Genomic DNA, 27596 nt, shown 5'->3' with positions numbered 1-27596 from the left:
ACCATGACACTTTTTTCTGGATTTTTTGATGAATTAATTAAAAAAAAAAAAAAAAGAACAATTTATTTGAAATAAAAAGCTGTTGTAACATCTTTACTGACACTTTTGATCAATTTAATGCATCTTTGCTGAATAAATGTATTAATTTCTTTAAAAAAAGAAATGACTGAGCCCAAACAGTGGTGTGTGTGTGTGTGTGTGTGTGTGTGTGTGTGTGTGTGTGTGTGTGTGTGTGTGTGTGTGTGTGTGTGTGTGTGTGTGTGTGTGTGTGTGTGTGTGTGTGTGTGTGTGTGTGTGTGTGTGTGTGTGTGTGTGTGTGTTATATATATATACATATATATATATAAATAAAATACACACCACTGTTCAAAATTCACAATTTGTTGTCTTTAGAAAATAGCTTTAGAAAAGTGAAAATAAGCTTCAGTTGTGTGTAATGCTGATTGTGTTCTCACCCTTTCCAGTGCGGAAGGTCAGCATGGCGGGCTGACCCTCTCCTGCAGCACTGCGGGCCACCATCAGAACCTCATACAGGCTGGACGGCTCCAGCTCAGACAGGGGCAGAGACTTCTCACTGCCTGGTACCCGCACTGTGTGCCAGGTCCCCACCACATTCCCCATGTCGTCCACCTACAAGGGCACACAGCACACGCACAATCAGGTAACAGTCTTACTGTATGCGGCAAACTCATGCACACTTTCGTACCATTTCAACCCTCATATTCTGTGTTTGACTTTGCTCATACTGCATGTAAAGTTCAACAAAGAACAGTAACTTCTTTCTTGTTCTCCTACTCTGATTCATGACAAAAGATCAACCCACTCAACTATTCCTGAGAGCACAAGTTATGTCACTTTTTCCTGAGCCAATGTGACAAGCGCTGCCAATGCAATCTTGAAAAGAACCAGAGCAGTTTTATTAGCCAAGGGAGCTTATTATTGAAGAAAACACAGGCTTTTAAAGAGGAAATGACCAACTTCTTACCAAAACGCTCTTGGCTGGCAGAGACTGCTGAATTTTGTTTGCACTGACTATGCAGTAAACGGCACAGGGCGTTGTTATGAGTATGTGCTCATTCTCAAATCTAATAGCTATAAATCTGACCTTATAACTAACGCCAAGGGAAAAGAAGAGGGTGGAGCGAGATTCAGTCTTTCTTGACAGGGTAATAATAGTCTACATTTTGTGCCCCACTTAAGAAGTACAACAGTAAAACATTAATAACGGAAAATACATAAGCATACTTTATGATTTCTTACCTTGCGGTATTTTACGAAGTATGCATTGATAGGGATGCCCCAGTCCCGACCTGCTCGCCACTCTAGATCATACATGTTGGGTTTGTGCGTTTGCGGTGGACTGATTATGATTGGTGCTTCTGGCGTAGGTTTGTCATTGATTCTTTCAGTTGGCGGTCCTATAGTTTCTCCAAGACCCTTCTCACGCATGGAGTGGAACAGTTCATCACCCTCATCACTCTGGATAGGGTGGACAGAAGGCTGCGTCTCCATGGGAGCTCCAGACATGGAACTAGACTGGGGTTCTGTAGAGGAAAAAAATAATAATTTCATAATTAAATACAGAGTAATTGCACTAATAAGTAATATTAATATTAATAATAATATTAATTAACTACTTACTACTTATAGGGTTAAGGTTAGGGTTTGGTTTAAGAAGAACTTACTGTTATTACTATAGTAAGTACATGTAATGTGTAACCACATTAAAATAAAGTGTTACCAGTTTTCCTTTTAAGTATCAGTACAGTACTGTATAGGGCTGGTAAAAAAAAAAAAAAAAAAAAAAAAAAAAAAAAAAAAAAATATTTCTCGATTTTAATCGATTCTCATTTTTACGAACCGATATCGATTCTTAAATCCCAAGAATCGATTGGTCTAGTTTGTTTTCAGTTGATGAATGAGCAGAATATGTAGCGCCTCCCATCCAATGAATCGCAATAATCTTTGTGATTCATATCAAAAGTAACAAAGCAAAGTCTCAGATTTCAAATGACATCCATCTTATTATGAGATTCAAAGAATAAATACCGTTTTGGCGCTGTTTATTGTGACGTGACAGATCGCTGTAGCACCTCAGTTAAAGAGAAGCGGCAACACAAAGCGCATATGAGCATCCTCTCCTCTGCCTTGATACCAGTAACAGCGCCAAATAAACTAGACTAAACATCAGAAGGTATGTCAAAATATGCAGTACAATTTACCGAAATCCGTATCATGTCTCATGTAATAGCTCAATCTGTGTTTCAACCTCAGAAAGGCTTGTAAACAATGTCACGTAACATCACATTTGCCTCAGAAAAACATATTCAGTGACCATAAACTCATTAGTCAGCTAGAAAAGTGTACTCTAGAAAGCAGCATTCTGATAAATGTAGCTATGCCCCGTTACATATTCATTATAATTTTTAATGTTCTTCAATATTTAATGCATGTTTGAATAAATCAGTTATGACAGCCGCGATTTAAATGTTTATATTTAAAAAAAAATCTAATTGGAGTAGAAATATGATTATGATTAATTCTAAACTTTATTTATAATAAAAACTAGCCTGACTTCGTCATACTCATATTCTAGGCAGAATGTGAGTCTGATACTGCTCCATTGCACTTGAATTATCAGGCGTGTCTTAACCGAACCAGTAAAAAAAAAAAAAAAAACTCTGCACTCAATTGGATAGACCTACAACCAATCAGAGCAACGCAGTAAGTGACGTATGTTGAACTTGTACTTAAATTTTTTCCGAATCCCGTTGGAAGGACGGCAAACACATCTTTCCCATCGACAAATGCCTTGATTGCGGTTCTTTGTTCGTCTTTTAATATTAATGCGCTCTTTTATTACAGACGTGATAGCGGAATCTAAACATCTTACTTCTCCAGTTGCAGTCATCGTTGGTGAAAACCAATTCAACCCAAGCGCTCTTTGATGACGTGGGTGGTTACGTAACCGCAGATAGCCTGTCCATCATCGATTAAAGCCCGCCCTGGCTATTTGATTGGCTCGGCCTTCTGGGAGCCGAGCATAATTACTCCACAAAGGATCGAGTCCAGACCGAACTTCCCGTCGAAAAAATATTGTGGGTGGGATTCGGGCTGGCACCCAGGCTAAATAAAAACATAATTGAGTGTAATTTAAGTGTTTGTACATAAATAAATTTAACCTTCAATATTATTATAGTAGTACCAACTGACTAACGTGTAGTTGACAAACATGTGTTTTTTTTTCTCTAGAAAATTTGCCATATACTGTAACTGAAATACTAACTTACATCCAAAATAATCAATATCGAATCGAATTGAAATCGTAATCGAATCTAATTTAAAGCATGTGAATAGCAATCAAATCAAATCGTGAAAATTGTGTCAATACCCAGCCCATCTCTTTTTATCTATGCATTTGCTGTACTATGTCCGAACTGTTTGCATTTTATTTTATATGGATTATCTTTTTATTCTTTTAATTCCTTTTCCTGTTTTTATTTCATTTTTGATGTATTTTATATCTTTTATGTATCATCTTTTAATGCATTTTAAATATTGCTGTCTGGTTGAAAGAGCTGAGAGAAATAGGAAGAAAGCATTTGTGATTAGGTTAAAATTTGGTAAATTTGGATAAGGGGACAAACCATGGGGAAATTTGAGCTGTGGTGCATGGTTAAGATATTTCTGGATAACAGTCAGGACACTTTCCTGTTTCCGTTTAGATCCACTCTGACGGACAACAACAACAACAACAAAAACACCCGAAGACTACCTAGCTCATCCATCCAGATAGCAAAATTCTCTGTTTTTACTGTTATTTCTATTCCTTATGTTTTATTTTTAATCTTCTTCTTTATGTAAAGCACTTTGCATTACCATTGTGTATGAAATGTGCTATACAAATAAAATTGCCTTGCCTTGCCTTGCTTAGTGCCGTATATAGAATTGTTAAACACAGCTATAGTATGTTGCAATATGCAAGGCTGGAAATTTTACATCTTTAACTTTATCTTTGGCATTAAAATAAAAAGCTGAGAACCTGCGAAGGAATGTTTAATAACACTCCATTATTAATTTTAGTTATTTTTATTTAACCCCACCAGAATGGTCCACTAATACGTGCAATTTAGAAGCAACATTACTTCTGACGATGGCTTGGCAGTCGATCTCCTTGTGACCTTGTGAACTCGGATTTAGTGGAAGACGAAGACGAAATAAACTTTCACACGTGGATTTCTTTTATGTGTGAGTAGCCTTGCACTGTGCATGTTGTATACACATTACAATATTCAAGTTACCGCAAAATAAGAGACAGATAGCATCTGAATAATCCCAGCTAAACAGCTGAAAAGCAGTTGTAGGAGAGGTGAGGTTTGTTGCTGGTTCTTGGGGTCTCACATTCTCGGTTGTTGGGTGTATAGCACTGGTTTACCTTACAAAACAAACAGCCCCAGAGTCAGTAACACTAGAGTTTAAACTGGGCCTGCTGCCAGCCACCACACATTCCACCCATCGGCCATTAAAATACCACAGCGAATACACCAGCTCACATACCCACCTTCCATTCATGTCCTGTTTGAGCCAAAGGGCAAGCCCTGAATTCTTTAATGGTAAGCCACTGTCTTACACCTGGCATTTGAAAAGAATGAACAGAAGTTGACTTTTACAAAAATTTGTTATTTGAGTGACACTAGCAATGTTAGGACTCTGTTTGAGGTTGCCAGTCTGTTGCTAGGGCAGGTACTGGGTCCTTGAGGCCCACTGTCCTGTGGAGTTTGGCTCTAACCCTGATAAAACTCACCTGCCTGTAAGCCTTCTAGTAATCCTAAAGACTTGGGGAGTGACGAGATCTCGTGCCATGAGATCTTCTGAGATTAAAATGTGACGAGATTTCTCGTCAAGGTGAAAAGCTGTCTCGCGATATTGCCACGATGGAGTGTGAAGGTAAAAATAGGATATAATATGCACCGCTACATTTACATTATGCCTCCACTGTTGTTTTGCTTTTAAAAAAACATTTAATTCAGCTGGATAACAGTTGCTTCAGTTTCATCCAGCTCATCCAACTCCAGCAGAGTGTAGTGCAGCAGGAATCAGATTTCACCGATCACGTGACGAGATGACTGACAAGACCGTGGCGGAGGATTTGTAGCACAACAGAGCCTAAACGTCTGATAAATGTCTTATCTTACAGAATGCATGCTCAGCACCGCCACTCCCCATTTATAGAGTACACGCAATCGAATGCGAAAGTAGTCAAGCGCAATTTCAATACACAACATTTTAAAAGCGGCTCCCTGATGCATGCAAATATCTATATATTATAATATGAAAGCTATCTTAAGCTGGGCTGTGTATTTGTAACCATCTCTTAGCTCATGCTTGAAGAAAAATGTGGTCTCTATTTGTACTTTGAATATTGAGAGAGTACTTTGATTATTGTTGCACTTATTGTTTGCACTTAATAAGACTAGGGCCAGAACACACCAAGCCGGCGCCGACAAACTAGTGGCAACGAAAGCAGACTGCGGGGTTGACTCACGTCGGCAGCGTCTGTGTCCAAAGTTGCCCTGACACACCAAACCAACGCTAAACAGCCGACGGCCAAGAAATGGCTTTCCGTACCAGCAGGTGGCAGTAGCTGAACAGCCAATCAGAATGATCAGATGGCCCAACAGACCGACGAGCTCCGACGCCGATTCAACATTTAGAATCGGACAAAAAGAAGCCGACGAGGACCAACTTCAGCCGATAGTGTGGAACACACTGAGAAAACTTAGTTGGCCAATGAAGAAAAACTGCCCGACGGCCGACCGTCGGCTTGGTGCGTTCCTGCCTTAAGAGAAAACTGTGTTATTCATTTCTATTTCTATTCTGTTTTTATTTCTATGATCAATTTGTGGAAAGTTAGGAGTTCAGTTAGGAGGTCAAAAGTTGTAGATGCTCATAAATCATATACAGTCCTAAAGTCTGAAGAGACTCATGTGAAATCATACAGGAGAAAAGCCAGACAGTTGAGTTTGTGGCAAAATGTTTTACAGTGCTTGGGTATTGTTACCTTGGTAACACTGTACAATAAGGTTCATTAGTTAAACATTAATTAATGTATTAACTAACATGAGCAATACATTATTCACTGCATTTACTAATCTTCCTTAATGTCAGTTAATGAAAATACAGTTGTTCATTGTTTGTTCATGTTAGTGCACAGTGCATTAACTAATGTTAACAAGATTAATAATGTATTAGTAAATGTTGAAATTAACATTAACTAAGATTAATAAATGCTGTATAAGTGCAGTTCATTATTAGTTAATGTTAACTAATGTAGTTAACTAATGTTAACTAATAAACCTTATTGTAAAGCGTTACCATTGTCTTTTACTGCATATGATAATTCATACCCAGAACGTAGAACTGAAACGACATTCATAACAAGATGATGATAAGTGATAAGCACCTTCAGACTATTTTTGTAGTTATGTATTTTGTCATTGAGGATTTCTAAAAAACACTGTGTAAAAATCTCGTCTCGTCTTGTTCTCATGCATTCAATCTCGTGTCTCGTCTCGTTTTGTGAGCTAACTGACTCATCACACCCCTACTAAAGACATTGATTAGCTTGTTCAGGTGTGTTTGAGTAGAGCTGGAGCTAAACTCTGCAGGACAATGGCCCTCCAGGACTGAGTTTTGGATCTGAATGGTTGCTGCCTGGGACACTTTGTAGCTGCTTACTGGCACAAGTCACCCCCGCTCAACTCCAAGTCTATATGGTATTCTGGTTACTCCTTCAAAGTAAGTCTATGGGCCTGTCCTCACAGTTGCGGCTGAGGCCATCTGAAAGAGTGTGAATACGACAGGAAGCAAGTGCGCAAGACTGTCCCAGGTCGGACGATGAAGAAGCTCAGTGCCCTTAATGCACACTAAAAGTTCTACACAGGTGTGGTCTTCAAACTTACTTGAACTCTTGGGCCTAAACACTGCATGTATGTTAAAAAAGTGTTCAAGTACAAAGATCACAAGTGTGGGTATTTGGGACTGGCCACAGTCATTTCTTTTTTCAACCATTCTATCATCTACCAGGCAATTTGGTGTATTATTCCATATTATTCCATGGCACAAACAGTACTGGTTTGTTCAAATCCCTAATCGTAAGTACGAACAATAGTAATAGTGATGCGTGCCTTGGCAAATACCACTAATGAAAGCAAGATACAGTAAATATTATTCAGACGCTTTGATCTTGTCTCTTTCTCTGTACAGTAAGTCTTTATCCTTTGTGACTCACATGCGCATGATCTTTATGGATTGGCGTGCAGGGTATAATATAAACATTACAAGGGAGAGGCAGAGACACAGAAAGCAAGTTTGAGAGTAACAGTCAGGCTTCAGACTGCGCTCGGGCTGTACATCATCCCGACTCACCCACTCTTGGGAAGGCTTCTGCCTGGGCAGAGCCAAGCTCATTAGAGGCCTCAAAATTAATTAATTTTTCTGTTAGGAAAACAAACAAAAAATATTGATGACTCATCTTGTTCACAGGGGCATATACAAATGTCTGTAATCAAATGCTCTCTAGAATGATTATGCCCCTCCCTTTGCCTTTGAATAGCAACATCAAGTAGCAAATCACAGTTCATGGTTGTGACAAACTAAAGCCTATAAAACAAAGCCTACAACAAAAGAACAAGGAAATTAAACAGTGTCAAGAACAGGAAATTAAACTAGACATTTCATGGGGTCTTTAAGAACACAAGTCTAATCAGCATTCTACGCAAAATAGCTTATCACGTCTAATGCTGTTTATTCCTTTTCCAGCAGCCTCCGGATCACATATCTATCTCAAATCTTGCCGTTAAACATAAACAACTCTGCTTTTACACTGACCTGAATTTTATCAGCATAAAATAAATCACCCTTGTAGCTGAGCCAGGAAAAAAGTGATACAAGCCAACATTTGGAAAAGACCTCCGTCATGTTTTATCTATTCTGAAGTCTGCATATCTCTAAGCTTATCAATCACGTTTTGAGACAGAGCAAGGCTGAGGAATAGCCTCGGAGGAGGGCAGGGGAGGGCTGTGTGTGTGAGAGATGTGTATTAATAAATATAGGGCTAGTTGTGTGTGATGTTGACAGCTGGGTGGTCTGGTCCTCGTCATAACCTTGTGTAGTTACTCCTTACATTCCGCTGTCCAAGAGCTTATCCCCAACAGCACGCACAAAGCTCACTCTCACAGCCTTCGCATTGCCAGCCAAATACACCCACCCCAACTCCCCCTTCTCCAACCAAACTCCAGCTAAACTCTCTGCCCTGCTGAAAGGATATACTGTCCCAACTCACTGTACAGTAAACCTGTATCTTCTGCATAATGAAACCCATCACAACAGCTCTAGGGGTGTTCTGGGTAGTTGCCAAGTTTTTGCTAGGGTGTTTTGCATAGGGTACATTGGAGTGTCGTCTTACCTGACTGAACACTGAGTCTTCCCGCCGATTGTGCAGAGCTAATACCATTGTCAAACAGGCACTGGTAGATTCCCTGATCTTGAACCATTACTGAAGATATATGAAGGGAGAGGCCAGAGATTTGAAGCCGGGATGAAGAAGAAAGAGGGGCGGAGTTGTGGAGCCATGTGATGTTCGGGGTTGGACTACCACTGGCAGCACAGGTAAATCTCACAGAGGAGCCCACAGTCACGGCCTGATCTGACAAACCTTGCAGGACACTTACTTGCGCTGTAAAGAGGAGAAGCGTGCTGGAGTTATTATACACATAATGAAATAATACAGCTACTCCACATGAACTACTACTGCTGGAATGTGGGACATTCCTTCTTAATATTACCGTCATCCGATAATTCTGTTGTTCATTGCTCAGAAATTATGCATAAAGAAACAAAAATGGCAATGCTACCATTTTCTGTGTACACACATTTGTACACACATTTGCTAAACAGGTTTTATCATTGAGCAAATATGTCCAAGTGTCCAAGTTTTACATAATTTTTTGCATATTTCCCAAGTAGGAAATTCTGACTTTCCCAGTTGAAAAAGAATAATTCAGGCCCTTCATGTAGAGACCATTAAAATGGTTGAGGAACTTGAGAAGAACCTGAACTACATGGACTTTGCTGCCCTAAACCTTGGTAACATGATGAGATTTTAATAATAATTCCTTACCAAGCACATTCACAGTGTAGTTGACACTGACCACAGCTCCACGGTCAGTCAGAACAGAGCAGCAGTAATGTCCTCCGTCACTCATTTGAATGTCATTCAAAACCAGGTTGCTATGCAACAACATCCATTTGGAGCTCAATGAAAGCTCTGCCCCATCTTTAATCCATTTGACTTTAGAAGAAAGGCTTCCTGATACGACACACTCAAGGGTCAGAGATCCAGATTGGTGTGCTGTAAGTTTGCTAGGAGTGATGGGATAGACAATCCTTACAGGTGAAGAGCCTTCTGAATCTACATGAAAGAAAGAGTGCAATAGTTTCAATAGTCATCTTCCCATCATATTTGCAAGATTGTTCCACTAAATACATAATTATTCATTCTTTCAGAGATATTATATACAATTTTAATTTACAGTACACACCCAATATCAAAGTATAGAAAAATACATTTCTCGGAATATATAGATGTTGATTTTTACAGTAGCATAATTTATAAAGAGTATGAACTATGTGGAAAACCAGAAGTATAGCTCTCAAATATACCTATACCTAGAGATAAAACTAATAGAGTTTGCTCAACCAACCTTTGACTATGAGTTTAGTGCCATGAGCCTCTACTTGAGTCTCTCGGGTTAGAGGATTATAAGCACCACACTTATACATGCCCTGATGATCTGAAGACACTGACACAATCTGAAGGTTCCCGGAGGGCAGGATTAAATATTCGTCTGAAAAATAGACAAAAGAAACAAACTTTCGAGATGTTCAATTGTATCTTCATGTGCTTCTGGAGGGTTTGGCATTTGTTCCTGTCTCGCCTGTACCTGTAGACTGTTCAAGCCATTTCCCCCGTATCCGGAAGCGTGGCAAAGCAGGTGGATTGCTTTGAGGGAGTGGGCATTCGATAACAGCAGTGTCTCCCTTATTTACAGTAAATGATCTACGATGGGTCTCCGGAAACTCCTCAATATCTGCATGTAGAAATCAAAAGAGCACTCAATCACCTCACAATAATGTGCAAAAGAAATCTGAAGGGGTTTATTTTGCAAGATGACAAGTTGATTGAACATTATCCTGCTTTTTAGATGACTACCTATGAGGTAAATTTAGAGTTGAAGAAGGAAGCTTTGGAGTGATATGAGAGTCATTAGACAGACTGTCAATTATACATTTCTGCAATCATTATACAGGATATCGAACCAAAAAATTTGGAAACTGGCCAACCAGAATCAAACATTTATGAGAGCTGTGTAATAAACTGGTATATTCATTCGTAGCAGCAGCACTTCACACAAAGACCTTCTGTCAATGAGGTGTTTATATTGGATTGTGAGTGGCAGAGAACATGTGCTTTCCACTGAATAATGCAGCCTTATCTGCAACCCTGATCAGGCCCTGGGTCGACTGCACAGGGGTTGCGTCCGATAGGGCGCCCTTCCCGGCATCAGCTCTCAGTACGACACAGGAAGCCCCTGGGCTCATTAAGGATACTGCTGAAGAGGTGTCTGGATAAGTGCCAGACTAAAAAGAAAGACTCATTTCCTTCCCTTCCAACACTCATCTATGGTTGGCCATTCTAACAGTGTTAATGGCTCGAGAAATCCGCCTTCTGATACTTCCTGCCTTTCTTCACCAGCAACCTCTTTGAAGTGCATTCTTGTAGGAGTGTTGCTCTTACTGCTGTGCTGAGAGTGTATTTGCCAGCATACTATGCGTGTGATTATATGCGCCTACCTGCAATGAGCACTCGTGCATGCCGGCTGATGATGGAGCCTGTCTCTGAGTGAGCCAAGCACTGGTAGGAACCTGTGAGAGCCGGTTGGAGGGATGACAGCGAGAGGGAGCCTGGACTAAGTTCCACTCCAGACTGGTGGCTGGAGTCTAGCGGTCGACCCTGAAAGAGCCAGCTAAGTCTGGCTGTAGCTGGACGTGCTGTACAACGCAGGTGGACTGCTTCGCCCTGCTTCTGAACCACAGAGAGAGGCTCCACACGAAAAGAGAGAGACAGAACAGCTGAAGAAGCGAGACAAAGAAAGCAAAGAAAGGAAACAGATCAACAAATCATAATCCATAAATATTCTTCCTTCAAGCCAGCTAAGAAAACTAGTTTGGATCAATAGCCCCGTTTCCAACGCAGGAAGTTTCCCCATAAACAAGGGACTTTGGGGTGGTACTCTGTGTGTTTTGACCTCAGGAACCAGGGTCAAAATAAAGTTCCGGGAAAAAAATTTTCCTCTCAAAAAGTCCCTGCTCTCGAGGTAGTACTTTTTCAGTTCAGGAACTTTCGGGGGTGGGATGCTGAACATGCTGATTGGTTGAGTTCACGCAGCATTATGATTGGTTGGCTCAATGCAGAATTTTATTTTAACCACCATTTTTAAACGTCTGTTGCGGTGTGTGCAGTAAAAGTTGTTTGCTATTGGAATCAACATTGGAGTTTAAAAATACAACAGATGGACCGACAATAAGGTTCAGGCTTTATTAAGCATATATGTGGAGGACGGAATCAAGAGGGAACTGAAAAGTTGTGCCACCGGATTTTTCTTCACTGTATTTTAGACTGCGATGGAAACACAGACAGCAACACGTCTGGGGGAAAATAAGTTCCTGGGACAAATTGTTCTGTGTGGAAACAAGGCTATTGTACGCCATTTCAATTCCAATTGCCTGAGTGTGTTAATAGGTGTGCGCTAACGTTTTTTTAATTATTATTATTGTGTTACTCACATGGGCAGTTGAGGAGGAGGGTATGGCACACACACAGCACAGCGGACAATAATCTCAGGCCACCGTCCTCCATGACGCTGTTTCACCTCTGTGCACTAACCTGGGGCCTAACACACACCCCCTCCACACACACTCCACACCTGAAACACATAAAGACAATTCAGAAATGTTAAAATAAAAAAACAGTCATGGCCAATACAATGACAGAAAAGGCAGATTAATAACATGGTTCATTCAACAATAATGACAACAAAGGCTGTTACTAGCCAAACATGCAATATGCAGACTTTTGCCACATTGTGTGTTGATTGTGGAGGAAAATCTTCATAATCCTGTAAAATGTATTTAAATAAGGTAAACTGTGTCATTTGAGCTGTGAGAACTATTGCTAGCAGAAAGAATAGCGCTAGTAGAAAGAATGAACGAAATAACTAATAAAACAATGTCCATATTAAATTAGGGTTGTTCTAAGTGGTTTTAACTAAGTGATTAATAGGATGTTGTGGGCGAATGCTAACTGGCCCGAATCAAACTCCTCCAAGTATGGCTGCACGCTTATGACAAAAATCATAATTGTTGATTATTTGCTTGAAATTGTAATTGTGATTATTAAGTACGATTATCACAATTTACATTGAATGATGTTTTGAATAGCTTCATACCATTGTTTGAAGCAACTGCGTGCCATATTTTTTTTTATACGAAAATAAGCTGAAAACACTCTTCCTGAAAGAACTTTTATATAGAATTAGGCCTCAAATGTCAAATATTCATTGGTCTGGTTTCTTCTTGAAATAAAAAAAAAGTAAAAAAATATGCATGGTATTATGATGTTATATGGAAACTAAAATTAAAACAATGGGAAAAAAACCTTAAGATAACCTGCAGGAAGAAAGAAAAACATCTTGTGGATTTTTTTTTTTTTTTTTTTTTGGTAATCGAGCCTTTGAATGATTACGCAATTGTGCCACCCATAATTGTAATCAAGATTAGAAATTCGATTAATTGTGCAGCCCTACTTCCAAGATTTTATTTTGGTCGCTCCTTCAATGCAAGTCTATGGGATTTTTTTTGCTCATATTATTATTCACCAGTCTGGTCACTAAGAAAGGCCATAGCACACCTCTCCTCAAAAAGAAGCACAAAAACTAACATCCATGAACATAGCACAAATGGTGAGGGATAAAGTATGCAGAAGTTTAATACTAAGCTAAGCTACCCACATATAGGCCTACTCTTTATATAGATACAGAGTTGCACTGTTTTATCTTTCATCTGTAGCTGGCTGAGGATTCCAGCTTGTAGGAATTACAACACCAACCATTTTACAGTTAATCCTAAACAATTCTTTCAATAATCTTTATGACACATCCCTTATACAAGCCTTGATCTTGCACAGCCGTCCCCCAAAGAGAAATTTCTTTCTGCTGATCTACGACCCATTCCCACAGAGTGCTTCTCCAGTGAAACAGAAATTCCTGAACCTCTATGCCCCCTCACCCATCCTCAACCAGCAGTCCTTCTTCTCCCTTGCTCTCTTTTGCCCCCTTCATTTCTGCCCATCTCTGATGGACTGCATTTGAGGGGTCTGCTTGTGGTCTACTCTTAATATCACTATCCTGTCACAGTGCACTGCTTTCTCACAGACTCACTGTAGCCTGAAGAGTCTACACATGGAGTTCACACACTCACAAACAATCTCAAACGCCCTAAAAGGAAGACAAGGGGAGCGCCCAAAGGGTGAGACATGGAAAGGAGTGAAAGGAGCGTAATTAGGAGCATTCCTCTTTGCTTTTGAACCCATCCCTCCCCTAGCGCCAGTCCTCTGTATCTGGGCTGTGTTAATCCGGAGGGCCTTTGATCACAGGCTCCTGGTCTTTGAGTGTAGTTTGGGCCAGGGGCTGGCGGACAATGGCCACCCAGCTGTGATATTCACACTGTGGGTGCCATGGTGCTCTGTGCCCGGCCCAACATCACCCCAAAGGACAGGCCACTCGACTGGGTCAAATTAAAGGGGTGATGTCTGGGTGGGACCATTAGAGCTGAACAGGCCTTTGACAGGACACACACGCTCAAATTTACTCACACTCAAGCATACTAATACCTTCTACTGTGTTGCTTATTTCTCTACAACATTTTTCTTTAGCATTGCTTGCTGGCAAGCATCATTATTAGCTAATATTAGTGTGCTAAAGACATGATAGTTCAAAATATGCACTGTTGAAAATAAGTGTCCTATTAATTGGACAATAAAGGAGCAAAATTAAAAAAAAATAATAATAATAAAAAAATATCCTATAAACTTACAATGAAGTACAAGTTTTATCTTGAGACCAAACTTGAGAGTGGACTCTTTTGTCAACCACCTGGCAACCACACCACCCTACAATCCACATAACAATGCCCTAGCAACCATTCATAGCACCCCAAACACCTCACAGCATTGTGTTAAAAAAAAACAAAAAAAAAAACACAAGAACATATTAGCAACCACACTGCAATGCCTTGTCAACTACCCACAACACCTTAACATTGTGGCGCAGACTTTGGCTTTTGAGTGTTACACGTAAAAATTTAGTTAATTGTTGCATTTTAAAGAATCTTACCTTACCAACATGTATTTTAGCTACAATGTGACCTAAAACACTCTTTACAAGCATCAAACATGCACATACATACATATCATCTCCCCTGCCCCGACGGGACCACTCAGAGGAAGACGAAGTAGGAAACACAGGAAATAATAAACTCTCCCAGCCTCCCGCTCACGCCCCCTCTAAACCAGAGGTGAAGGGTCACCAGAGAGCAGAAAGTCAGCGGGTGTCTGCTAGTCATAGCCCCACCCCTTGTGGTCACCCCAAAAAACAGGGTGAGAAAAGGGGGGCAGTGTCTGCACTTGACAAACACAAAATAAACCACAACAGGCAAGACGGGAGCAAGACAGACAGGCCATAAATAAAACTACACACTTCTGAAAACAAATTACATATAAACTTTACAAGGGTTAGCCTTAAAAAAAGCAGATCTTAAGATGTGTGCAGAGGCTATAAACATGTGTGTGTACATGGTTCATCAGCCCAAGGATTTTAGGTGTAATGTGTCTTTGTCCATGAGTCCCAACAAGCCCTCTGCAGTGCCGCTATACCATCAGTGGAAACAATCTTCTCACTCCCAGAATAATAATATATAATTACAACAATAACGACAGCCTTGAATGAAACACACAGACAAAGATGGGCAACATTGCCCATGTGTACGAATGTGTGCCTAGATGATGGTATGTACCCTTGGAGGGGTGGTATAACCCTGGATCAAGATATCTGTGTGAGGAGTGACGCTGTGCCTTTTCCTATCTCTGCAACAGATCTGCCATGAAGAGGAAACACAAGCATCATTCCTGTGTTTTATCTCTATGCTTTTGACATCCGCCTGTATGTGCTAGGCTCAGGGCAGAGAGACACTTTGTAGGATATCTGCTGTCCTCCATCAGAGAGAGAGACAGGCAGCTACTACTAGATGCAGGCAAGAGAGACAGCAGGGAATTAGAGCAGTCTAGAGGCTTCAATAACAGAGATATAAGTATAGCGAGAGAGAGACAGAGCGGGTAACGGAGTGCCGAGACATGTCTGATGGCAGAAGGGAAGGGAAGTCCCCTATACCTGCTAAAGATCTTCATCATACAGGCCACATAAAAAGAGAAGATTAAGGGCAAAGGGAAAGCATTGCAGAAGGAAGCAAGGAGCTAACAAACAGAGAGAATTAAGATCATTAACCTGACAGTGCCTCTATTTATAACTACTGATGACTCGAGCAAGAATGCATGCTAATGCAGTTCTTAAACCTATTACTGAGAAAGTTTTACTCTTGGCCATCCATTCCTTCCTGGAAGAGCCTGCCTAAAAGTATGGAACAGCTAATTACCAGCTTTGACCAACTAGAAACCATATATATCCACCATCATTCCAGCATCCCATCCCAAAACACAACATATGCTGGACAGTAGGGGTATTTGATTTACGGGGATGGATCTCTGGCCAGTTTGCTACTCTAGAGTCTCCAAATGTTGCAGAAGACCTCTCCTTGAGTCAGGACTTTCTCAAGAAGAGAAGATTCACACACACTTGATTGCTTTTCTGAGAGGCATCCAGAGAGCTTGATCCAACAGCAGTCCAACAAACCCACAGGCAGTTGATGATCATAAATCTATCCTTATCAGTTGTCAGAGCAAAAACTGTTTTTCCTTTCTGTTTTCTCTCTGGAATGAGGGAGTAAGTTCAGGGTCATACCTGAGATCCTGCCAAAGTGCAGGGAAGGAAGACAGACTCATCTCCTCAGGATTTCTAAAAGCATCGGTCCTTAAAAATGATATCTTCTACAGTTTTACCAAGACTATTCAAGACATTATTTCATGTGTAGCACAGAATGCCTGAAAAAAAGGTGGCTCTGATACCCTCATATATGTATGACACATAGCCTCTGGAATAATATTCTGCTGGAATGCTGGGGTACTCTTGCAGCAAGATGGATGCAGTGTAAGCAGAAAATGACACAGAATGACAGCAAGGAATATGAACATTCTGACAAAACCCTAGGTGTGTGCGTGTTTGTGTGTGTGTGTGTGTGTGTGTGTGTGTGTGTGTGTGTGTGTGTGTGTGTGTGTGTGTGTGTGTGTGTGTGTGTGTGTGTGTGTGTGTGTGTGTGTGTGTGTATAAAAAGGGTAGGAAGTGGCACCTGCAGTCCTATTTATAAAAAAAAAAAAAGAAAAAAAAAAAAAGGTGTGAATAAGAATAGATGAGTCTTTCTCTGCAGGCAATGCTTGAAGTGTCCTCTGCCCAGATCTCTGTCAAATTGAATAAACATGGATAAAAGATCCCACAGGGCTCTAAAGAACAGGTCACGACTGGTACAACACTGGAGACATGAACTTCACAGCTAGGAAACAAAGAAAGCTAGCAGTGGAAGATTCACAAAATGAACAAATACAAACAAATAAGGGGTATGGCTATTATCATTTGGGACTACGGGAAATAACTAAAAATAGAATACACAAAGCAAAAACATCAGGGGCACCATAATGAGAAAGAGACAGGAAAACTAAGAACAGAAGACACCTTGAAACCAGGAGAAGAGCACAAGAGTGAACGATTATCTTTTCTGATAGTCTGATCTGACCCTATGTGGTGAGGTTGATACTCCTGCCATATCCTAAACCTGTCCACACTTGCCCCCCACAAACGCTGACAGAGGAGCCGCTCTCCACACATTCCACAGAGAGAGAGAGGTGAAGGAGAACAAATAAAGCAGTACAGAGGTTACAAAAATAAAATAAGAAAAATATGACACAAAAAGAGAGGTGGGAGTGAATGCAGTAAGCCCCTCAACAGAGGGAAAGACAAAAAAGTGAGACAGGAAGAACAGGGAGACTGTGAGGAAGGGAGGGCCAGTGGAAAAAAAGGGATTCATTGGGAGGTGAATACTTGCCAAACCTCACCTCATTCCCCCAGATAATGCCTGACAGACAAACTCATACTGTGTGAACCTTGCTTGAAATCCTCCCAGTCAACTGACAGTATAATGTCTTGACTTGGTGCAATCAGAGAGACCTGGCAAGCTAGATAGAGCAGGAGATGGAGAAGGACTGAGAGACTGGAAGTGGGGGTGGGAACTAAGGCCCAGCATGGATGGCCCGAGTGGGGCTATAACAGGCTACTATTGGTCCAAATGGCAGGAATGAGGGCAGCTCCAGGCCATGCAGATGGGACTAATGAATGGAAATACTGGGCCTCTGAACTGAGTAGTGATTAAAGGGAGCAGACATTATTAAAAAAGAGAGAGAGAGGAAGAAGAACAGGAGAGAGAATCAGAGACATCTGTAAGGTACTAAATATTAAAATTGGAGCAATTGCGCTTTCTTTTACCGTGAACAGAGATGAGAATCAAACTACAGTTAGGCAGTGCCTATCAGTAAAAAGCTGTAGTGCCAAAGAAAAGGCAAACAGAGGATAACTTTCAACTATTCTCTTTAACGTTGTGAAAGAGTAAGCCAGCAATAGAGAGCCATTATGTCAGGGGTTTGATGCTACTTTGCAGGACTGGCCTCCCCAGCCATGAAAACACAGCGTTTCTCTGTTGACAGGAAATCACATCAGAGTCCACAAAGTGCTGACGACCTTGGGGTGAGATACTCGTGGGGTGACGGGGCACAGCCTGTGAGACTGCAGTGTGGTGAACAGAGAAAAGAAAGATGGGAGGAGAGAAGAGAGGAATGAGAACAGAGGCCCCAGGGATCAGACAGTCACCTCTAACAAAGCACTGTTTACCAAGAACACACATCTCCTTCCCTCCTCTCTCCTCCCGGGGAGGAGGGGTTCAGAAGCAACAACGCTGTCTACCTCCGCCTCCTTCCCATGAGTGCCAGGCCTCAGACCAGGGAGACAGTGCTAATTCCTGCCTCGGGCTGCTTGGCCTTGGTCACAAACACTCCACACACAGATCGCCCGGAGAGACAGGGTGGGAGGGAGACCCTTAGACTGAGTACAGTACAGAAGAACCCTCTTAATTGGAGTTTGTTCTGTGGTGTCTTGTTTGCCTGGGAATAGAAGGAGGAGGTAGTGTGGAAGGCAAGTTGGTGAGAGAGGATGGGTGCAGAGGTAAGGGGGCCATTTCCCAAGGTTTTCAACAACAGGGATTAGGCAGAGAACTGAAACTCAATAGGGTCGTCTCGGACACTGGAAATGGATCTCAGGGTATCCCACCACAGAAGGCCACAGCCAAAACTCTGGCAAAGCAAGACGCATAGCTAACAACACCCACAGAATTGTGGGAGCTACAGAATATCCTTCCAGCTGAGTTCACAGCTATTTAGAACCCTCGAGGGGACGTTTGCACACAGGAAGGGTAATTCTAATGGAAAGGTGGAATGTTAGAGACAGGAGAGACAGCAGTTCTGTCTGCCCAGAGGGTATGCTGAGAGACAAAGTTGATAGACAGGCTGTGCCAAGAGTGTCTGATTCATCAGGCAAGCAGTTTAGAATGAGACTGAGAGTGTATGGGTGGAGGTTAGCGTCAGCAGAGCATTAGATGACTTCTACAGTAGATGCCAAGCACTCAAATTCCAAAAGCTTTAACTTGAGAAAAGAGTAACATGTCAGAGCTGTGGCCTAGTTGTTTGCACATGGTCCAGACATGTTAAGCTGTGGCTGCGCATGTGGGAAATGCAGGTTTGAATTTGGACTGTACAGCATTCTCTGTACATACACTTTTTCAAATTTAAAAGTCTTGCAATTTTAAAGAAAGGCTTTAATTTTCAATAGGACAATGACTGCAGAAAAGTTGGAGGCAGCTAGTGGTTTTCCATCTAATGTCTGCATATCTCTGCTCTCTTCACTTTCTCTCTCTCTCTCTGCTTCAGCTTAGATTCAGTCCTCCCTCGCCCTCCTGGATTCCATCACCTCTCCATCACCATGGCAACTAAGCTGGACATACAGCTACACAACAGGTCCTGCTCAGTATCCTGACGATAGGTCTTTGGCCTCAGACCAAAAGCACTCAAAGAGCAGGGACATATATTAGAAGCTGCAATTCAGAGCATGCACAAAACAAAAACAAGATGACAGCAGGACTTGAAATCATCACTGGAAAATAATGAAGATCAGGAATGTCACTCTAAAAGATCCAAGACTGTAAGAGATAAAATTCATAAGTAGGCATGTACTGTAAACTCACTCAAGAAAATTTTTAAAAGGTAAACATATCAAGATTCATCATGAATATTTGATTAGGTTATGGGTATATCACTGTGCCTTTTTGACCATTGTTTTTTTCTGAATTGAAAAATTAGTGTCCTAGAACAAAAACAAATAAGATCTAAGAGGCTGTGAAGGCTGAATTATTCTTCCTGAGTGTGTTGAACCCCACCCCAAAAAAAAAACAAAAAAAACATGAGGCCAACTCTCTGCCTTGTATGTACAAGCTTGAGGGCTCTGAAATAAATATCCACTCCAAACACCGCCTGTGACTGAATCTATTTAGGTTGTCTAAATGTTTATCTGTCTTGTCTTGTAGTCCTCTGCAAGCCAAGAGGTCATGTTTTCTAGCGCTTCCAAAATAACAAAACAAATTGTGTGGTGCGAGTTCAACAAACGTGCTTGTCTGGATTGCTATCACTGGCTTCATGTCAGATTGTTAAACTCTCAGTCATTTTGGGCTTCAGCCGCTTTCTTATCCTCGAGCTGTGAGCAGACTCTGGACAGTGGCATCAGATGGTGCCAGTACCAACATAACCTTAGTAAAATATCAAAATATTATTATTATTATTAAGAAGAAGAAGAATAATACAGCTTGTATTCAGTACATTTGCAATACACCTTCCCACTACTGGGAGGACTGTGGTGGCACATTGGTTTTAGTAGATGGGGAAAGCTTATAAAAGGGCTCATTCAGAGTACAAATGGATTAGGTTTTACGGACACAGACCAGGAAGATTGTCTGTCCCAGAATCATAAATATTATGCATCTCCCATCCTGTATCTTAATATAATCTGGGCTGTTCTAAAGAGATGGGTCAGAGGCATAACAATGCAGGGCCTTCTTTGGGATAACCCCTGTAATTAATTCCTGTTTCCTGAAGCAGTTGAAAAAGACTATAAATGACCGTTTAACTTGGTTCCCCAGAGGGGCTGCCTCTTCCCGCATTGCAAAGCTCAAAATGGCACTTGCAACCACAGGCAACTACAGCAGTAGTAGTACCCACAGCGCCTCAGGCTCTGATCCGTCAGTTATGCAGACCTTCCAAACAAACAGTCTGTTTGTCAGGAGCAAGGGGGAGCCAGCCGTGGCCGCTTTTGCCTTAATATAGTCCTGAAGATCTGTTGCCTGGCTTGGGCTGTAGAGAAAACCCATGTCAGATGTCGCTTATGGGCTGCAGAGTTTGAAATAGAAAGCTGCGGTGTAGCTGGGCTGGTACTAAACAAGTAGAAAAAAAATCAAGAAAAATTTGACTGCTCTTGGGGCTGGACTGAGAACAGGAGCTGGTGAAGAAGGGTCAGTCTAGGAAGTCTGAGAGAAATTAATCTTAAAAACAGGAAGGTGCTGAGGATGCAGAAAACCCTTCCTACATTCTGCACAAGGTCAGGGCTCTCCTGTATTTTTTAAAATGTGGGAACTGTCAACGGTGAGTACAGTTTAGAAATTCATCTCAAACATTGCCAAAGGTGAGGATTCTCTAATTGTCCCAAATATTGGGAAAGATGATTGGTGCATAATTATATAATGCAATGTCCTGAGAAATTAATTCTCTAAAGACTTCCGCCAGTCGCGTCAATTTACAGCACTGAATAACGCATTTTGATGGACAAAATGCATCTAAAAATAGTGAAGAAAATAGAGTGAGCAGCTCCATGAAAGATACATGATCAAAGCTGATCAAAACATGAGAATTCCTTATTTTAAGCTTCAAGCTAATGCATTAGCGTAATGGCTTGTCCTGTCAGGGGCTTTGACAGATGCATGTGTGTCCCCAGCGCAAAACGCTCATTTTACGGCTATATCCTTATCTGTAAATGTTACAAAGCTTGTTAAAGTTGTTAAAGCGAAGTCACAGAAACTCAACAATCTGCTAAAACAAGATAAGATTACAGTGAAAATATAGTCATTCTTTAATGAAAAACATGTTTAGTCATAGACCTACCACACACAAAGAAACATAATTTGTTTAAATGACAACACCCATCATAGGCGTAAACTTCCTGTACAGTTGTGTTGTTAGCTTACATTCAGGAGTCAAAGTACACCTTAGATGCTCTGAAAGTTAAACTATTGGAATAGACTGTTCTTGTCATTTACTTTTTCCTTGCTCTCAGAAAAGTAATTATTTTAGTTCTGTCTTTGCAGTGACGCAAAGATGTAATGAGGAAAATATTCTGATATCTGGCTCGTAGGTGAGCAGAAAGTATAGCTTTTCTGTTTAGTATGCCAATTAATTATGCGTAAAATCTAAGGAGTAGATTTTAAGGATGGGTCTACATTTTCTGTTTAACTCCAAGGACATTAAAACTCTGATGGGCAATGAATCACGAGAAACAAATTCTTATTGTTTCCTCAGACCAGTGGGAGACGACCTTGGTGTATATTGAATTCCTTTGTGTTAGGATCATCTTTTTAGAGCAAAAATTGCTCTAATCTGTTACAATCTGTTGATCGAGAAGCAAAACCTGTGTGATATACCATTCACTCAATGTACATAGCTGCTGGACGGTATCCATCACCACTACCAGGGCCTTAAATCACAGCAAAGCTTAAGCAGCCAGCCGTAATCCTTCTCCAGTTCCTACGGCACTCCAGAAAGGATGGCGGCTGTCAGCTAACCCGAACTAATGAGACCTGGACTTCAGGGATTAAAGGCAATTATTCCGGGTGGTGGACCAACTCAGTATCTCTACAGTTATGGTATGTGTAATGTACCATCATGAAATCTTCCAACTCAATGAAATATCCTTTATCCTATTCGAAGTCAGACGTCACGGTTGCAATTAAAAATAACCTCAAATTTGTTTGGTGGTTCCTCTAATCAGAATGGGGCTGATTAAGTATGCAGTGTGACGGTATGCTTGCTATACCGCATAACCACATCTGTCCTGTCTGCATGGAATGAGGGCAGGGCAATATATTGAATATCCACCAAATACTCAAAATGACTTTCATAAAATTAAGCAAAACAGTGTATTTTGGCTACAAATATTAAAAAAATATATATCAAACTAGATTAAAATATAAATGTATTCAGCGACATGACTCAGCCCAATGTAAAACTATATAATTTAATCTCACCAACTATGGCCAACAGCTAATATCAGAATAGAGCTGAGAGCAAAGTTCATAGCCCAAAGCTAAATAAACCTTCAAACCACACAACCCTATGAAATCACTTTCATCCCTCCCTACCCAGGGTGGGGGTAAAAAAAAAGCTGCCTAACATCTGTTGGGCAACAGAGTCAGGGCAGAGGATGACTCTCTAAATACTGCCTGAGTGTCCCCTTACTGACTCTCCAACTTTCTCTTTTTCGTTCAAGTCTCCCACGCCAACACGCCCAGACTGCTGCTCAAAGCTACTCAAACACATTCATCACTCATTTTTAATGTGCATTTACATTCTATCCTGCCCACTGCCCAAACACACACAGATGGAACTAAAAAAATAGCAGAAAACATCTGAATTGCACAATCCACTTTTATGAAAACTCGCCCACCTCTTCCTCCCCAGACTGATCTCTCACAACAACCACAGACCTTACTACTGAGACAAGGTTTGTAATTGCACACGTATTGATCTAAAGCAGTTTCCAACCCATAAACTGCGACAAAATAGGACAGACCACCAGAACGACTGGAAAGGCCATCACTAGGTCCGAATCATTACACATGCTTACATTCAAATTGGCCACTTAGCATACCTTTTCAACAGCCCCATGTGTTTATCATTACCCAGAACTCTCTAAACGGCCAAACATTATTCTAGTGCTCTAAATAGAACTGCAGCGTTTAGCACCAGTCTGCACTGGATAACCAATTCCATTCTAATGATTTATAAATGCTCGCAATTAACGAAGGAACACTGATGGGTCACGACTTTACAATCACAAAATGTCATCAAGTCATTTAATTAGGAAGCTAAAAGGGCTTTGATCACAAACGTGAAAAGAAACAAAATGGGAAAGCAAAAGCAACCGAAAATGCGTACTTCTCTATTTAAAATATCTAGTAAGGTCAATGCTAAGTTGTGCAAAAAGAGTGACCTACTCAAAAAAATGAACTTTCCATCCTTGAACTTTCCATCACCATCCTTGTTCACATTACTTAAAAGTTCACGTAACTACATGAACTTAATTTAACTGCGTTATTTCTTCGACTAAAGAATGGATGAGTTAACATGAAATGCTTTCTTGTTACCCCCTCCAGGACAAAACTCAGATTGAGAGTCTCTAAACAAGGTGCCCACCTGTGGCCCAAAGAGTCAAAGAAAACAACTCAGGACGCTGCTTTCAGGAACATCAACTCTTCCAGATTCTAAGTGCAGCCCCTATGTAAGAAAAGTCTTTTTGAAACAGTGGAGGCATACGGGCATTATTCTTGTAGCAGGCAGAAAATAGAGATCTCATCCGAGATGTGGGAACTTAATAAACACTATCAATAAATGATCAAAGGTGATAGAGGAAGAGGACCGGAAAACTTCCTTTTCATCCTTCTCTTTTTGAGCTGATAAAAAAATAATAGGGATGGCGAAACATCACTATGAAGGTATTCAAAGATACACATTTCCTACAAGTAATACTTGTACATGGCGGAGTATTATCTATATAACTATTCAATTATTTTATCAGAACGGGGTTTTTTTTCTGGCAACAAAGCCATAAGGGTTTCTCAAAAAAAATAGTTACAAAATTCAATGCTCAAATTAAATTGGTTCATTTACATTACTATGTGAGCAAACGGATTCCCTAGAATGAATGAATCAATTTCTAATGCTACATGATGTTTAATTATTATTTCAGCTCACTCGGCTATGTGTGCAATTCAATATAACAGTGATGTAGCATTTTGTCACAATACAACGCTACTCGGAAAAAGTTTTTACTGTGAAAGTTACTGTTTTGAAATACTGAAAAAGTATTACATTTCTACTAGGTCTGGTAACAGAAAAGACGAAAACCAAAGGGAAAAGTGACATTCTGAACTGTACAGTCACATGGAAATTGAGAACAAATCAATAATACGACCAAAACAACAAAACTAAAACTTTCGATTACACTTTCTATTTAACTCAAGCTGTATATATTTGTGGTTTTAAACTCTAAACATTGTTTTATCTCTAACCAGAGCGACAGGAAACGATTTAGACAGCTCCAACTGTGCAAAGTGAGATTTTATTGTGTAGTGATTATGCTTATGATGAGATGATAAGCATATGTTTAACCCATCAGCACAGTTGTCTTTCTCGCCATATTTTATTCTGAGAAGACCATCGAAAAAAAAATGTGAGCCAACAGGTGAAAGAGAACAAGTTGGATTATACGTGACCAAGCTCAACATTCCTGCCTGGACAAAAATAAAGACATGATAAAAGTTCACTCCGCTGTCCTACAATCTCTCATCCCTTGTCTACGCCTATCCCATAAAATACCACAACATAACTGCACAGCTAAATGTATGGTTTGGTAAAAAGCTGTGAATGTAGAAAAAATTTAAATGAAAAAAGTCACATTCATTCATAACACTTGCCTTTTCCTGGGAAGCACTTTTTAAATCTTTTATTGTGTTGGTATCTTGAGACGATCTCTCAGTCTCTTTCTCTCCGGAGCAGAAAGCATGAGGGCTTTGTTACCCAGCAGTCATGTTGTCCTAACCTCTCTGATCACACAAAAGCCACTCACATGCCACATGTAGGCATCCATTTACGCCTCTTTAGAAGCAGAAGATCAAAAGAATCATTACGCCCACAGGAGGAACAATACAGAGATACAAACCTCTATCTGCTCGTGGAATCATAAACATCAGTATGCAAATAAACAATCTTTTTTTTTTTAATAATCTACAAAAGCCTATTCAGTTACCAAAGATATGACAACCCCTCAAATATAAGACAATCTATTACACTGTGACAATTATGAGACGTTTAATATGAATTTGGGTAAACTCTACAGAGAGTTTGATCTTTTAGCTGAGAGTTTTTTATAAATAGACACGTTTCCTTAAATCACAATTAAAATTCAACTCTAAAATAACCAATTCTGCGGATTCTCTTAATTTTTCAATTTTATTGTCTTTCGTTCTAGTGCTATTTATTTTCCAGAAACCCATGGGTTCTGTCTCACAGGTATCTCATTTCAAAGAGCCGAGTGTTTGTGGTCTGACTAATACATATTGTGGGGTTTGTTTTCATCAAAAAATAGCGATAATCAAGCTGCAATAGAGGTGAAGAAATACCTTCTTTCCAGACTTACAATTACAAATACATTTGTTACATAAGGTATGGATGTCAACTGAATGCCAACAAAAAGCAGTGTTACGTTTAGTGATTATGCACACAAAAATATGCATTCAAAAGCCAAAACTTCCCTATACACACACAAACTAGAGCTTTTGGTCACACTAACAATACAAACAATAGACTTGTCACAGAGGAAAACATTTCCAATAGTTACATGTTTTCATAGATAAATCTGAGCGCCCCAAAGGCCAACAAGAACATCATGTTGTGTTCATACGGTTGCAGTAATGATTAAAGGCACTGACTTAGGAAAACTTAAGTGGTTTCATTCATGGGATAGATTTTTTTTTTATGCTTGCCTCTTTTACACAGCAGCAGTTTGAACAGTCTGACTCTAGAAACTTTCAAAACACTTTACACTCGGGCAACACGGTCTTAGTACATTCTAACATAAAAAAAAAAATTAAACTTACACTCTGTAAACTTGTGTTTACACTCAAAACCTCACTTCAAATTGAAGTTGAAACTTTGTTCATAAACATTAACATTTCTTTAATTTTTGTTTTATTTATGCACTTTTTTTACATTTTTGTTTCTAAATTTTATACAACTTTACAAATACTTTGCTTCAAGTCTTTAAACTCACTCTTTACACTTCTGTAATACACCCTATAACACTCAAAAAGTTTGTTTTAACTCTTGAAACTTGATTTTTACACTTTAAACTTTGTTTGTACACTCTTTACATTTAGGAAAGAGGGTTGTTTATGTATGCCAAAACAAAACTTTCTCATTTGGAACTTTATACCTATACATCACACTTTGACATCTACACAGTTTACAGTGAAGTCGATTTTGGTGTAAAACTTTGTTTTCATCTAAACGTTCTGAGGGGGAAAAGATTCCAGAACTAAAATAATATTTAACACTTGGCACTTTACACTTTCTCCTCATCTATAATGTTTGCAGTGCAGACAGCTGCGTCTCGTGCAGAATAAATAAGTGAATACACATGAACTCTTCGCACTGTTACACTCTTCAGCGGAAGAAGCTCTTCACGCAGTGGCGGTGTGTGAAGACCAGATATCCTTACCTTTTACAGGAGGGCAAAAGCTGCGGGCAGCCGGACACTCTAGCAGTGAAACACATTCTCTTGATGGCAGATCCGTACGGGGCCCTCCATTAGACGCGGGCGCAAAGTGCAAAACAACGGGGGGAAAAAGGAGTAACGATATGCCGTTTCGCTCACTTTCTGTCCAGGACGTACAGACGCGTGACCGCCGCCGAGTCAAAGTACGTACTCAAACCTTCAGATCCCGGTGAAGTTCGTAGTAAGTGAACCCTACTCGTCTAACTGTTTCACTATGTCTTCTCTTCTCCCTGCACAAGTTCACTCTCTCTCTCTCTACTACTACTGTCTTTTTCTACACACACGGAGAGAGAGAGGGGATCATATTGCTCAGCAGCTCGTCAGAGCAGGAATGTTCCAGCCCTACAGCAGCAGGGCAGAGCCTCAGTATGCAGGGGGTTGCCCTACTGCCTCTGTGTGTGTGTGTGTGTGTGTGTGTACTTAATGAATATTAGCAACATACCCGCCGCCTACACCCACACTACTCACTCCTATCATCGTCAGCCTGCATTTGTCTGTCTGGAATTATTTTCACTTCACTATTTATTTGCATATTTATATATGTTTGGTTTTAAC

The 27596-nt window shown here is 40.4% G+C and overlaps 1 protein-coding gene across 1 annotated transcript in view; it reads right to left on the bottom strand.

Moving 5' to 3' along the window:
- cdon (cell adhesion associated, oncogene regulated) overlaps positions 1 to 27389 on the bottom strand; it is a 46147-nt gene extending 18758 nt beyond the window's left edge. Inside the window, exons 1-9 of the mRNA XM_067389714.1 lie at positions 26985 to 27389; positions 11908 to 12047; positions 10915 to 11193; positions 10005 to 10151; positions 9765 to 9908; positions 9182 to 9472; positions 8468 to 8737; positions 1261 to 1544; positions 456 to 630 (exon numbers count right to left, since the gene is read on the bottom strand). Of these exons, the coding sequence (XP_067245815.1) occupies positions 456 to 630; positions 1261 to 1544; positions 8468 to 8737; positions 9182 to 9472; positions 9765 to 9908; positions 10005 to 10151; positions 10915 to 11193; positions 11908 to 11980 (1663 nt within the window). The 5' untranslated portion in view covers positions 11981 to 12047; positions 26985 to 27389. The remainder of the gene's footprint in view (positions 1 to 455; positions 631 to 1260; positions 1545 to 8467; positions 8738 to 9181; positions 9473 to 9764; positions 9909 to 10004; positions 10152 to 10914; positions 11194 to 11907; positions 12048 to 26984) is intronic.
- Positions 27390 to 27596: the final 207 nt, after the last annotated feature.

This window comes from Chanodichthys erythropterus, chromosome 7, assembly GCF_024489055.1.
Source record: "Chanodichthys erythropterus isolate Z2021 chromosome 7, ASM2448905v1, whole genome shotgun sequence".
In the NCBI taxonomy this organism is placed as follows: domain Eukaryota; kingdom Metazoa; phylum Chordata; class Actinopteri; order Cypriniformes; family Xenocyprididae; genus Chanodichthys; species Chanodichthys erythropterus.
This window is presented reverse-complemented; position numbering and strand designations above follow the sequence as displayed.